At 42.9% G+C, this 15,746-nt stretch overlaps 1 protein-coding gene across 6 annotated transcripts in view; it reads right to left on the reverse strand.

The window, feature by feature from the left end:
• Window positions 1–15,746, reverse strand: part of LOC125452648 (signal-induced proliferation-associated 1-like protein 2) — a 548,569-nt gene that overhangs the window by 40,168 nt on the left and 492,655 nt on the right. For all 6 annotated transcript variants that reach the window (XM_059645560.1, XM_059645563.1, XM_059645558.1 and 3 more), the window contains one exon: window positions 10,724–10,847. In XM_059645560.1, the coding sequence (XP_059501543.1) occupies window positions 10,724–10,847 (124 nt within the window). The remainder of the gene's footprint in view (window positions 1–10,723; window positions 10,848–15,746) is intronic.

Below are 15,746 nucleotides of genomic sequence, written 5' to 3' on the forward strand. Positions count from 1 at the left end.
CAAGGTAGATGAGCTTAGGGCTTGGATCGGTATCTGGAAGTATGTTGTTATTGCTATTACTGAGACTTGTTTGAGGGAAGGGCATGATTGGCAACTAGTTGTCCCAGGATATCAATGCTTCAGGTGGGATAGAGAGGGAGGTAAAAGGGGTGGAGGAGTTGCAGTAATGGTCAAAGATAATATCACAGCCGTGCTGAAGAAGGGCCCCATGGAGGACTCAAGCAGTGAGGCAATATGGGTAGAACTCAGAAATAGGGAGGATAAAGTAACAATGCTGGGGCTGTACTACAGGCCTCCCAACAGCGAGCATGAGATAGAGGTACAAATATGTGAACAAATAATGGAAAGGTGTAGGAGAAACAGGGTGGTGGTGATGGGAGATTTTAATTTTCCCAGCATTGACTGGGATTCACTCAGAGTTAGGGGTCAAGACGGAGCAGAATTTGTAAGATGTGCCCAGGAGGGTTTTCTAGAGCAGAATGCATGTAGTCCAACTTGGGAAGGGGCCATACTGGACCTGGTGCTGGGGAATGAACCCGGCCAGGTGGTTGGTATTACAGTAGGGGACTACTTTGGAAATAGCGACCACAATTCCGTAAGTTTTACAATACTCATGGACAAGGATGGGAGTGGTCCTAAAGGAAGAGTGCTAAACTGGGGAAAGGCCGACTATACCAAGATTCGGCAGGATCTGAGGAATGTGGATTGGGAGAAACTGTTTGAAGGTAAATCCACATTTGGTACGTGGGAGGCTTTTAAGGAGAGGTTGATTAGCGTGCAGGAGAGACATGTTCCAGTGAAAATGAGGAATAGAAATGGCAAGATTAGGGAACCATGGATGACAGGTGAAATTGTGAGACTAGCCAAGAGGAAAAAGGAAGCATACATGAGGTCTAGGCAACTGAAGACAAATGAAGCTTTGCAAGAATATCAGGAATGTAAAGCGAATCTGAAACGAGGGATTAAGAGGGCTAAGAGAGGACATGAGATATTGCTGGCAAACATGGTTAAGGAAAATCCCAAAGCCTTTTATTCATATATAAAGAGCAAGAGGGTAACTGGAGAAAGGATTGGCCCACTTAAGGACAAAGAAGGAAAGTTATGTGCTGAGTCAGAGAAAATGGGTGACATTCTTAACGAGTACTTTGCATCGGTATTCAGCAAGGAGAGGGACATGACAGATGTTGAGGTTAGGAATAGATGTTTGCTTAGTCTAGGTCAAGTTGACATAAGGAAGGAGGAAGTGTTAGGTATCCTAAAAGACATGAAGGTGGACAAGTCCCCAGGTCCGGATGGGATCTATCCCAGGGTACTGAGGGAAGTGAGACAGGAAATAGCCGGGGCCTTAACAGATATCTTTGCAGCATCCTTAGACACGGGTGAGGTCCCGGAGGAGAGGAGACTTGCTAATGTTGTCCCCTTGTTTAAGAAGGGCAGCAAGAATAATCCAGGTAATTATCGACTGGTGAGCCTGACGTTAGTGGTAGGGAAGCTACTGGAGAAGATACTGAGGGATAGGATCTATTCCCATTTGGAAGAAAATGGGCTTATCAGTGATAGGCAACATGGTTTTGTGCAGGGAAGGTCATGTCTTACCAACTTAATAGAATTCTTTGAGGACATGACAAAGTTGGTTGATGAGGGAAAGGCTGTAGATGTCATATACATGGACTTCAGTAATGCGTTTGATAAGGTTTCCCATGGCAGGCTGATGGAGAAAGTGAAGTCACATGGGGTCCAGGGTGTGCTAGCTAGATGGATAAAAAAACTGGCTGGGCAACAGGAGACAGAGAGTAGTGGTAGAAGGGAGTTTCTCAAATTGGAGACCTGTGACCAGTGGTGTTCCACAGGGATCTGTGCTGGGACACTGTTGTTTGTCATATATGTAAATGATTTGGAGGAAGGTGTAGGTAATCTGATCAGCAAGTTTGCTGATGACACAAAGATTGGTGGAGTAGCAGATAGTGAAGGGGACTGTCAGAAATTACAGCAGAATATAGATAGATTGGAGAGTTGGGCAGATAAATGGCAGATGGAGTTCAATCCGAGCAAATGCGAGGTGATGCATTTTGGAAGATCAAATTCAAGGGCGAACTATACAGTAAATGGAAAAGTCCTAGGGAAAATTGATCAACAGGGAGATCTGGGTGTTCAGGTCCATTGTTCCCTGAAGGTGACAACGCAGGTCAATAGGGTGGTCAAGAAGGCATATGGCATGCTTTCCTTCATTGGGTGGGGTATTGAGTACAAGTGTTGGCAGGTCACGTTGCAGTTGTATAGGACTTTGGTTCGGACACATTTGGAGTACTGTGTGCAGTTCTGGTCGCCACATTACCAAAAGGATGTGGATGCTTTGGAGAGGGTGCAGAGGAGGTTCACCAGGACGTTGCCTGGTATGGAGGGTGCTAGCGATTAAGAGAGGTTGAGTAGATTAGGATTATTTTCATTAGAAAGACGGAGATTGAGGGGGGACCTGATTGAGGTCTACAAAATCATGAGGGGTATAGACAGGTTGGATAGCAAAAAGCTTTTTCCCAAAGTGGGGGGACTCACTTACTAGGGGTCATGAGTTCAAAGTGAGAGGAGGAAAATTTAAGGGAGATATGCGTGTAAAGTTCTTTACACAAAGGGTGGTGGGTGCCTGGAACGTGTTGCCAGCGGAGGTGGTAGACGCAGACACATTGGCGTCTTTTAAGATATATTTGGACAGGTATATGGATGGGCAGGGAGCAAATGGACACAGACCGTTAGAAAATAGATGACAGGTTAGACAGAGGACCGTGATCGGTGCAGGCTTGGAGGGCCGAAGGGCCTGTTCCTGTGCTGTAATTTTCTTTGTTCTTGTTCTTTGTTGAAATGTTAGCTTGCTGTTTCTCCATGGATGCTGTCTGATGCGCTGTGATCTCTGGAATTTCTTGTTTTTATTCAGTACAACTTCCAGCATCAGCAGTAATTTGCTCCTACATGTGGCATTTAACCTATTAGATTGTGCATAAATTTGCACATGGCTAGACTTTTGGTCTTTCCATGTGTCCAATTATGCAGTAATGGTTGTCTTTTGAGCAAATGGCTGCTTCTCTGAAAGCATTTTTCAGGAGACGACAATCTTCAGCTATTTTCATGGACATATTGGGAGTTCTGCGGTATTGGAGAAAATTAAAGACGCTATGATTCTCAAAGTTGAAGGAGGCCTAGCCTGCAGATGCTTGTATAAAGGTATAATTGCTTGAAGGAGTTTGGAGGGGAGGTCATAGTTTTAATTTCTGAATCAACAGGAAATGCAAAATTGGAGTGACAGTCAACAACAATAATTTCCAGAAATTCACAGGCAATAATGTTCCCATTGTGACTCTGAATCTCACGGTCAGGAATTGGCCATAGGTAAGGGATCAGGTAATTGAAGCAACATATACAATCGATGGTTCTGAGGCTGACTGTTAAGAACTTGAAGAAAATATTGGTGTTAGTGGCTGAAGACTTAAATCAGCCACGAATATCTTAATTTCTGATACATTTAATTGCGTTCTATCATATCGTGGATATACCTTTACAGTGTGCGTGGTGTCAATTGGGGGAGGGGGAAGGGAGCTCTGAAATAAAGAGAGAGAGGAGGGATAGGGCAGGGGGTGGTAGCTGGGATGGTGGTAGGTGAGTGCAGGTAGGCAGTTGTGGGGATTGGTCAATGAGGTGGGAGGAGTGGATAGGTGGGAGAGAAGATGGCCAGGTTGTGTCAGGTCAAGGAGGGTTGGTCATGGGATGAAGCTGGGGGTGGAGATTTTGAAACTACTAAAGTCCACTTTGAGACTATTGGGTTGTAGGCTCCCATGGCAGAATATGAGGCGCTGCTCCTCCGGCTTCCAGGGGGAGGCATCATTACAACACTGGAGGCAGCCCAGGATGGACATGTCATGCAGGGAGTGGGAGGGGGAGTTGAAGTGGTTCACAACTGGAAGGTGCTGACGACTGTCGCAAACAGATGTGCAGGTGAACATCTGTCTGATGTGGAAGGTTTGTTTGGTTCCTTGAATGGAGTTGAGGGGGTGGTGTAGGGGCAGGTGTAGTACTTCCTGCTGTTCAGGGAAAGGTGCAGGGGCTGTTGGGCCTAGTGGGGAGTGTGCAGCGGAGGAGGGAGATGGAGAGAACGGCCCCTACCGATGGCAGATGGGGTGGGCAAGGAAATATATCCTTGGTTGTGCGGTCAGAATACAGGTGGCAGAAGTGGCACGAATGAATATGGAGGTTAGTGGGTGATACATGAGGACTAGGAGGATTCTGTCTTTGTTCTTGTTGTGGGGAGGGGATGTGAGAGCAGATGTGTGGGAAACGCAAGAGATGCGGTTGAGAGCATTTTCGACCACCGAAGGGGGCAAGTTGCGGATCTTGAAATAAGAGGGCATCTGGGATGTTTGGGAGTGGAACGCCCCATCTTGGGTGCAGAAGTGGTAGAAGTGGAAGAATTGGCAGTAGCATCTTTTCAATATGGTATTTTTCACTAAGGGCAGTTCTGTTAACGCTTGGGGGCTCACAACTGAAGGCAGATTCAGAGATGTTCTATTGGCATCACTGTAATAGAATCTCCCACTATCCTGGGGTTTACCATTGACCAGAAATTGAATTGGACTAGTGATTTCAGTACTATGACTACAAGAACAAACCAGAGACTAGAAATTCTGTGCTGAGTAACTTCCCAAAAGTCGACCTCAATGAACTGTTTCCAGTGCAACTGTGTCACTCCTTAAAGAAGGTGACCAACATTGTACACAATACTCTGGGTATGGTCTCACCAATACCTTAAATGGGTGTAGCAAAACTTTCCTACATTTATATGCTATCACCAACATTCCTTTGGGCTTCCTAATTACCTTCTTTACTTGCATGCTGATTTTTTTTGTTTGTGATTTACATATGAGTACAACCAGATCCCATTGTATTGCAGCATTCTGTTTAAATAATACTCTGCTTTTCTACTGATCCTGCCAAAGTGGACAACTTTACATTTTCCCACTTTATACTCAGCAAATTTAACTACAATGGTTCCTTCATCCGAGTCACAAATAGGTCATGCCCCAGATAGATCCCTATGGTATTCCATTAATTATAGTTTGCCAACTTGAAAATTACAATTTATGCTAACCTCTGATTTCCTATGGGTTAGCCTGTCCTCTATCTGTGCTACGATATCAAAAAGATTTCATCTTGTGCAGTAACCCTTCATGTGACACCTAATCAAATGCCTTTTGAAAACTGAAATACACTACATTTACTAGTTATCCTTTAAAAGATGTAACAAATAGGATAGATAAAGAACTCTAACAAATTCACCAAAATATTGTTTCTGCAGATTGTTTTGATTTCAAAATAATCTTCTCTACACATTAGAAATGTTCTGGAATGAAACAGCTCATGATTTACATTATTTGGTTTCTTTAGAATCTGAAAAACAGCCATCATATCAACTCTCAGTCTTCCTTTTTCACTTAGAAGTAGTTCAGTTTTCATTGACACTCCTTGTAATCCAATTTCTTCAGCTCAACAGATACAGCAGAGAATACAAGGATCTGGCTTCAGATGACATCTGTACATTGTTCAAATTGCACTCCAAGGTAAAGTGAAATGTATGATCCATTGAAAGGACCACAGGGCAATATTTGGTAAAATGCACACCTAAATGACATCTTGATGTAGAATAGTGTAGTTATTACATTCCATTTAAATGAAGAAAGTACTTATTGACTTGAGGCCAAAAGAAATTGGAGCAAATGCTACATAAGTACATTGGACAGCACGGTGGCTCAGTGGTTAGCACTGCAGCCTCACAGCACCAGGGCCAGCTTCGGGTGACTGTCTGTGTGGAGTTTGCACATTCTCCCCGTGTCTGTGTGGGTTTCCTCCGGGTGCTCCGGTTTCCTCCCGCAGTCCAAAGTTGTGCAGGTTAGGTGAATTGGCCGTGCTAAATTGCCCCTGGTGTTCAGGGGTGTGTGGGTTATACGGGGATGGGTCTGGGTGGGATGCTGCAAGGGGCAGTGTGGATTTGTTGGACTGAAGGGCCTGTTTCCACACTGTAGGGAATCTAATCTAATCTAAGTGGCTGAATACATACAGAAAATTCAAATGTAATACTATCACAGAGATAGCAGGACCTGCAGATGCTGGAGAATCTGAGATAACAAGGTGCAGAGCTGGATGGACACAGCAGGCCAAGCAACATCAGAGGAGCAGGAAGGCTGACGTTTTGGGCCTGGACCCTTCTTCAGAAAATTCTTGCTCCTCTGACACTGCTTGGCCTGCTGTGTTCATCCAGCTCTACACCTTGTAATATTATCACTACCAGTTAACTACTGCACAAAGGCATATGTTAATACTTTTCAATGTTAAAAGCACAACCATCTGATACCAATAATAAACGTACTGCTGAGATCACAAAGCCAACATAGCAAACAAAGATCAGTAAAATTTAGCTTTACGCTTTCCTCACATGACTTCTAATTAATCCCTAGTTTTGGGTTAGTGTTAAATAGCAGTCACATCATTGAATTCTTTGCACTTGCATGTACTGCAAAGACTACAGATATATTAAACACGTGAGAACTAGCACATGACAATCTGTAAAGCTAACAGAAACCAACCAATAAATTCAAACACAGTCTTAAACATGGTACAGTACAAGAAATCAGGTTGAAAGTGCTTTGTCTCGCGTGCTTGTCACCAGTAAAGCTTCAAGGACATTCCACACAATATGCATAACAGAAATAAAAATAGAAAATGCTGGAAATATTCATCAGATTCATTCGTATCTGTAGACAGAGAAAGAGTTAATGTTTAGACTGATACCCTTTCATTCAAATTTCCAACATCTGCAGTATTTTGGTTTGGCATAAGACAGCATTATCGAATGGGAAGTGTTTAGATTCCCTACAGTGTGGAAACAGGCTCTTCGGCCCAACAAGGCCACACTGCCCCTTGAAGCATCCCACCCAGACCCATTCCCCTATAACCCACACACCCCTGAACACTATGGGCAATTCAGCATGGCCGATCCACCTAGCCTGCACATCTTTGGACCGTGGGAGGAAACCGGAGCACCCAGAGGAAACCCACGCAGGCACAGGGAGAATGTGCAAACTCCACACAGACAGTTACCCGAGGCTGGAATTGAACTCGGGTTCCTGGTGCTGTGAAGCTGCAGTGCTAACCACTGAGCCGCCGTGCTGCACCATGTCAAATGGTATTTTCCAAAGATTTTTAGTGTAACCTCAGCTTTTCAAATGACTTGAATGAAGGAATCAAGAGTTTTATATCCAGATTTGCAGATGGGAAGAACGTTAAGTGTTTTAATTATGAGGACAGGTTGCATAAGCATATGGACGTACACGGAATAGTGTAGGTTAGATGGGCTTGAGATCGGTATGACAGGTCGGCACAACATCGAGGGCCGAAGGGCCTGTACTGTGCTGTAATGTTCTATGTTCTATGTTCATAAATTTGGTTTATATTCCATTTAAATAGTTGGATGGTCTCATCAGGATCTTTGAAATATTTAAAATATTTATTAAGGTAGATAGAGAATTTGTTCCCTGTGGTGGGGAGTGGAAATCAGAACACAAATGCACATAAAGTTTCAGACCTTGAGACCTGGGGACAGCCAACGTGGTATCGTATTCAAGAAGGAAGCAAGAGATAACCCAAGAAACTTCAGGCTGGTCAGTCTAACATTAGTGGTGGGGAAACTATTGGAAGTGATTGTGAGGGACAAAATGGACTTGGACAGGCAAGGATTAATCAAGAGCCAATTAGTTAGCATGGCTTTTGTAAGGAAAGGTCATGTCTGACTAACTTGGTTGAATTTAATGAGGAGGTAACCAGATGTTTAAATGAGGGCAATGCATTTGAAATAGTCTACTCTGGCTTCAGAAAGGCTTTTGATAAGGTTCCACATGGGAGACTAATAGTAATGGTTAAAGCCCATGTAATCCAAGAAAAATTGGCAAGCTGAATACAGAACTGGTTGACTGGCAGAAAGCAGTGGGTGATAGTCAGTGGGTGTTTTTGTGACTGGAACCTTGTGTCCAGTAGGGTTCAGTGGACTCTTGCTATTAATGGTATATCTGAACAATTTAGACCTGAATGTTGCACAGTTGATCAGTTGGCTTTTGGATGATACAAAAATTGGTGAAGTAAAATATACTGAAGAGAATTTCCTCAGATTACAGGAGAATGTACACAGGTTGATCAGATGGACTGTTCAGCGGGAAATGGAATTCAATCCGTATAAGGGTGTGGTGATGCACCTGGGCAGGCAAAATGAGGCAAGGGAATAAATGATGAATAATAGGCCCCTGGGCAGCACTAAGGATCACAGGGACATTGGTGTGGATGTCCATCGGTCCCGTAAGGTTGTGCGACAGGTAAATAAAGTGGCTAAGAAGACGTAGAGGATAATTGCCTTCAATAGCAGAGGCTCAGAGTTTAAGAGCAGGTATTAAATGTTGGTTAGGCCACAGCTAGAGTATTGTCTGCAGTCTGGAATCTACATTATATGAGGAATATGACAGCAGGAAGAGATTTACCAGGATGTTGTCTGGGCTGGAAAGTTTTAGTAATAAAGAGAGATTGAATAGACGGGGGTTGTTTTCCTTGAAGCAGAGGAGACTCAGTGGGGGCAATGACAGGGTAACTGTTTAAGGTGCCATATTTTGTATCAATCATTGAACCTCTCAGGTGGACATAAAAGTTCCCTTGGCACTATTTCAGCAGTTAAAATCATATCAAGGGTCAATGGGAAAAAAATGCACTTTAAGTGCCTAATGTAAATGAAAGGGCTCAACAAAGCAGTATAAGTCCATTCACTACTAAATAAATCCATGTCATGCTTGGATGGAAGATTACATTATTTACTGGGAGCATGGCATTTCTCATTTGTGGAAGCTCATATTTCACGTTTAAACTAGATAATTCCTATATTGGGGAAAACCTGTTTGGGAAGCCATGGCAAAGTAGGTCAGGTGACCCCATCACCTTCCACAAGCCTGCTTCACCTGCCCTTCCTAACCCTGCACTGCCTTTCTCCATTCCTCAATCATCCACACAAAAATCTAATTTGGGTGGACAGCTATACTTTCTTTCCCAATCTCAAAGGCACACAAAGGTCCCAAGTCAAAGCAAGAGTACCAAAGCTTTAAAAATCTGGTGAGCAATATAACTTTTCCAGTTCACACAAATGGCAGTGAAAACACTCTTCCCTAAGAGGACTCGACAGGGCTGATGCAGAAAGGATGTTTTCCCTAGTGGAACAGCCTAGGACCAGAGAGCATAATCTCAGAATAAGGAGTGACACACTTCAGGCAGAAATGAGGAGAAACTTCTCCCAAAGGTTGTGAATCTGTGGAATTCTTTACAGGAACAGAGGGCTGTTGAGGCTGGGTCATCATATATACTCAAGGCTGAGTTAGACAGATTTCTAATCAGTAAGGGAGTCAAGGGAAAAGGCAAGAAAGCATACTTGATGATGAACAAATCCATCATGGTTTCACAGAACAATGGGCTGAATGGCCTATTTCTGCTTCTATGTCTTATCTTTCCTTATAAAAGGAAACGGATGCTTAGTCAAGTGGAGTAAATTGAAAATTAAATAGAAGAAATATCAGAGAGCTGAATAAGTATACCGTCTCATACTTTATGGAGGGGTGTGGAAGGAATACAATGTTAAATGTATATTATGTAATGCATTATCTCTTCACATAAATGGCTCAGCTAACAAAATGTCCCTTTTATAGTGCACTACAACAAAGTTGCAAATTCTGTGATTAATTGTGAGCAAGACCATGTCTGATTTGCAAAAACATTATACACACTTCATGTCATACTTTGGACATTACATCTTACTGAACTTCTTAAAAATAACATAAAAATAACAATGTCAGTCATTTGCAAAGTGCAGAAAAACTCGCTAGGATATAGGCATATATAATATCTGCAGTCTCCACAGGCTTTTCTGTAAAAGGAGCCAGAGTTTGGTCTTCAGTTTTGAAGCACAATTAACTTTTAAATTCCATCATACAATGTTTACTTAGGAATCAGGTCTTAATGAGACAGGCAAACCAGCTATTCCTTAGCAACTAAACCACATTATGCACTGACTAGCACCGAAAACTAAAGGGAGTTCATTCCTCAGAGAGTGTGTCCATCCAAACATGTCAAAAGACAAAGAGGTGTTCCACAAAACATTGTAAAATCTTCAAACACAAAATATACATTATCACCAGTAAATCAATGCAACGTATTCAGGGGAGAAATGTGCAATGGAACTCCGGCTGTGATCCAACAGGTTTGAAGTAGGGAAACTTCTACTGACCTACTGACAGCTATACAATGGTCATTGCCAGACTGATGCATAGGCTGAACAGCAGTCTTAATTGAAGGCCGAAGGCCTAAGAGTTGAAAACAGAAACTGTGGGATGGGAGTGCTCGATTATCATAAATTTTTAAAAAATCAGATTCCAGAGCACAATTAATATGAATACTCAATTCATTGACATAGAGATAAATAAATTGTGAGCGACAAAGGCTAAATTGCTAAAAGTCTTTACCCTTTTGACTTCCCAGTTTAAACCTCATGAACTATTTGAAGAATTTCTTGGCTCTGTTACACTTGATCATTGAAACTGAAACCATACTGTGTACACTTGACTTCAAGGTTACTGGAATAGCCTCGAGTTATACATACCCTGTATCATCAGAGTGATCCTTTCTGTCTGCTTGGCCAACATCTAGGCCTAATTCCTCAGAACCCTCCATGCTCTGCGCTGACCGCATATCATTCAATGTGCAGAAAGAGGTTACTCTCTGATCTGTGGATAGACAAATGAAAACAGTTACCACAGTACAGCACTGTCAAGCAAGGAGTAAGAAAAAGCTGTGGGGCTACAGCAGCTCAGGCGGTTTTGTCAGGAAATCACACAGGTACCTCACATGCAGCATTATTTCCCCTCATTCAGTAACTGCCAAAGGCAGGTTAGTGACATTCAAGAAGTATTCAATTCAAATCACTCCCAGGACTGAAGGTTTTTACAATACGGCTACAACAGAAAGCTGTAGACATCAAACCCTCAAAAGCTCACTCGCTTTTTGACAGTTACACCCAGAGGCTAACTATGAGTTTGCTTGTCTGCACACATCAATGATAACAGACAAATTCATTTTGATTAGCTGTTTCTAAATGAAACAGTAGCATGTTCTTACCTAGGCCATCAAGAAAGAGCCAAAACCAAAGAGATATTTTAGAAGTAACCACCTTTTAACTTCATCTTGGCCAAATCTCACAAACTTACAAAGGACCACAACACAAGCACGAGATTCACATCATTGCAGCTACAAATCCACAACCACCTCAGTGAGGTGAATGATGCTGAAACAGTCCAAATCTTCATCAGAGTCAAAGACTAAAATTAAAATAGAAACAGCCCTTTAACTTTTCTCATGGTATCCACAAATTCCTGAGCTTTTATAATAAATCTAGAAGTTTAATTAATTACACATACAGCACAGAGTATCACAGAAAGAGCAATAAGGGTTGTGAACTCCTCGTCCCCTGAGACTGTGCCGGCACTGTCATACAGGTGGCATTCAGCTTTGCCCTTTCCCTGCCCATCTCAGTTTCTCTGTCCAAGCCACAGGCTTCTGTTAGTGCTTCTTCACTTAGACTTTAATGATGAACTCAGTGGTGGCCTGCAGCCTGTTTGGGCCCAGCCTTATCAGCCCTGGTACTGTGGAACCACCTGGGAAATATCAATATCAGTCACCTCAAGACCCTCAACCCATGATTCTGATGCTCCTTGGTCAAGGTCCTTAAACTGGAATAGTTCAGGTGATGTATTGGATCAGAGATTGCATAAAATATTACACATTTTACAAGAGATAGGAGGACCTGCTGATGCTGGAGAATCTGAGATAACCAGGTGTAGAGCTGGACAAACACAGCAGGCCAAGCAGCACCACAGGAGCAGGAAGGCTGATGTTTCGGGTCTGGACCCTTCTTCAGAAAAAGGGATGTTTTCTGAAGAAGGGTCCAGACCTGAAATGTCAGCCTTCCTGCTCCTCTGATGCTGCTTGGCCTGCTGTGTTCGTCCAGCTCTACACCTTGTTACCACACATTTTACAAAGAACTTTAAAAAGATATGTTTTCATGTTTAATGGTGATCTACGATATGCAATGTTAAGTAATTCCACGGTAAATGTTACAATGCTGATCTATTGCTGTTTGGTTTTCTTGTCTGTGATTGTGCTGATTTTTATGTTAAAAATCATGTATTCAAAAACAGCTTGCAAGTACTGGCCTAGAAGCTGATAGATATTTTATTAGTGAGTTAGTGTAATTTAGGCCTGTGTGTTAGAAGGCACAGACAGGTGAAATTATTAATTTACTGCCCATGAAATCATATGATCAGCAACTCAGTCTAAAAGAAACATTACGGAATTTACTAAAAAAATCAAAATGATTAGTCTTTGTCAGATTCCTGTGTCCCAGTTTGAGAACTGGGAAAGAACAGCATACAGTGTTCAAATATTCTCTGGGGAATATAGCCAAATGATACACTAGTGTTCAAGAGATGAACTTCTCAAATGTTCACTTCACTGATCTTCCAAACACACCCTTATAGTGTTCCCACTGACTTTGTAAATGCGCGTCCTAAATTCTCCCTTCGGAGCCATTAGGTTTTTTCCTATAGATGCCCTAATGATCTGCTGAGCTCTCTTCCAGTTTCTCAATCTAACTAACTACAACATAAAATATGTACAGCCTAAGATTTACCTGACATTTCATCACCACATTGAGGAAAAGAGAACCAATGTCCCAAATTTAGAGTCATAGTTCTTGTTTACAAACCATTTACGGTCTCTGTCCGCCATGCTTCTCCAAAATCCTCCAACTATACCCTCAAACCCATCCATCGCTTTTTAATAAACTTTGACAACCACGGTTGACAGGGCCCTACCTGAACCATCTCCCACATTACAGCTTGGAACCCTTCTCTTCCCTCCAATAACACTGATAGGGTCCTCCTAGTCATCACTTAGCAGCATCCACATCTAAAGGGTCATTGGCTGCTATTTCTGCCACTGTAGAGACTGTTCACCCTGGGAAACCCTGGTCCACTCCTTCCAACACTGCCCCACAGCCCACAGTGTCTTCTTTGCAATCACAGAAGGTGTAAAATCTGCCAATATACCTTCCCTCCTCACGATCTAAGGGCCCAGGCAGACGTTCCAGGTGAAGCAGTGATTTACATGCACATCACTCAATCTAATCTGTTGTACATGCTACTCAGAATGTGGTCTCCTCTACTTCGTGGAGATGTTAACTATTTTGCAGAACACCTACTCTCTGTCCGCAAAAATGATCCTGAGCTCCTTGTTGCTTTCCACTTCAACCCACCATCGTGATTCCTGACCAACATCTCTGTCCCAGGCTTGTGCAGTGCTTCAGCGAAGGTGGAAAAACAACATTTCACTTTCCCAGATAATAAGATCTAGAGCTGGATGAACACAGCAGGCCAAGCAGCATCATGGGAGCAGGAAAGCTGATGTTTTGGGCCTAGATCCTTCTTCAGAAATGAGCCCCATTTCTGAAGAAGGGTCTAGGCCTGAAATGTCAGTTTTCCTGCTCCTCTGATGCTGCTTGGCCTGCTGTGTTCATCCAGCTCTACACCTTGTTGTCTCAGATTCTCCAGCATCTGCAGTTCCTACTATCTTACTTTCCCATTTGGAAACCCACAGGACTCAATTTTGAGTTCAATAAATTGAGAACCTGAACACATTCTCCCATGTCTTTCCCCCAACCCCACACACCAGGCCTTGCTGTCACATGGGCCACTACCACAACGAACACATTGTCAGTCATTAATGGTCCCCTTTAGCAGCTATTGTTTCTCCCAGGGGTTGGCCTTTACACATTCCTTTGTCTGCCCAATTGCTGTCTTTTTATCTCTCTGGACTCCATCACTACCTATCCTTTACTCCTCCCCTCTCCCTCTCCATCTTCAACATATATACCAGACATTTCCTAACCACAATCGGTTCTGAAGAAGGGTCACTGGGCCTGAAACATTAACTCTGCTTTCTCTCCCCAGATGGCGCCAGCCCTGCTGAGGTTTTTCAACAATTTCTGTTTTTGTTCCACAAATCCAGCTTTTGCCCTGTATCTGTTGGCAAATATACATAAAATAAGCTATCAATCTCAGATTTAAAATTAAAAATTTATTTGCATTAATTGTTACTCATGGAAGAGGATTCCAAATTTTTCATTCCTCTTTGAGTGTAGAAGTGTTTTCTAATTTCATTTGAGAGGTGTAGCTTGAACTTTTAGACCATGCTTCTCAGTTGTTGATTCCCTCAAACAGCTGAAATAGTCTTTTGTTTTTTTTTGTTTCAAGAGGTATAGGTATCACCATTAATTATTGCCTATCCCTAACTCCCTTGAATTCAGCTGCTTACTAGGCAATTTCTGAAATGGTATTCCAGGTGTTGTCTAACTCAGATCTTGTATAGCTCTACCTCTGCACACTGTTCCTTGAGAGAGAACCAATAACATTTCCATTAGCTGAATATTTTCTGGACCTCTTCATATCATGTTAATGACCTATGCATCCCAACTTTCTTTGAACTTGCACTGTTTCTACTTACATTTAGAATGTACTCCATTCTATCTTTTTTTTAACGTCCAATTGGATGGTTTTCAAGAAATGAATTGAGAAGTTGCACTTAACTGAAGTGAATAAGACAAAATTTCTGAAATAACTCTACAGGAGCTGGATGCCACTCACCAAATCACCCTTTATTTCTATGTGGTAAGTCCTCAACACTGATCCAGTTCCCTCAGAGCCAACACTCAGGATAAACAGGATGCCTGACACTTTTGTTAACATCTGTCTGCAAGGGTTCCCTGATTGGACCAGGTTAACAGCCCCAATCAGGGAACTCATATTCTATGACGTCCACCTGACTGACATCATTGCGACCACTGCATCCCTCCCGCTCTGAGTCAGAAGACATAGGCCAGTTTTTTTTGATAGCTCCTCCTGGGGCGTTTTAGCACCAGCTCAGATTCCTCTGACTATGCCTCAGATAAAGGCGGGGTGTAATGCATAGTAGCTCACTTCTTGTGCCCAGAGCATCTCAGAAGAAATTCATTCCCTTCTTCAGTTCTGAGGAAGGGTCACTGGACCTGAAACATTAATTCTGATTTTTCTTCACAGATGCTGCCAAACCTGCTGAGCTTTTCCAACAGGGATAGTAGTAACTGCTGATGCTGCAGAATCTGAGACAACAAGGTGTAGAGCTGGATGAACACAGCAGGCCAAGCAGCATCAGAGGATCAGGAAAGCTGATGTTTTGGGTCTAGACCCTTCTTCAGAAATGGGGGAGAGGAAGGGGATTCTGAAATAAATAGGGGGAAAGGGGGAGAGAGATAATGGGAACTGCAGATGCTGGAGAATCCAAGATAATAAAATGTGAGGCTGGACGAACACAGCAGGCCAAGCAGCATCTCAGGGGAGGCAGATAGAAGATGGAGAAAGGAGAAGATAGGTGGAGAGGAGACAGACAGGTCAAGAAAGCAGGGTTGGAGCCAGTAAAGGTGAGTGTAGTTTGGGGTTAAGGAGGGGATAGGTTGGTCCAGGGAGGATGGACAGGTCAAGGAGGTGGGTTGAGGCTAGTAGGTAGGAGATCAGCGTGGGGCTTAAGGTGGGAGG

This window comes from Stegostoma tigrinum, chromosome 4 (assembly GCF_030684315.1).
Source record: "Stegostoma tigrinum isolate sSteTig4 chromosome 4, sSteTig4.hap1, whole genome shotgun sequence".
Lineage (NCBI taxonomy): Eukaryota > Metazoa > Chordata > Chondrichthyes > Orectolobiformes > Stegostomatidae > Stegostoma > Stegostoma tigrinum.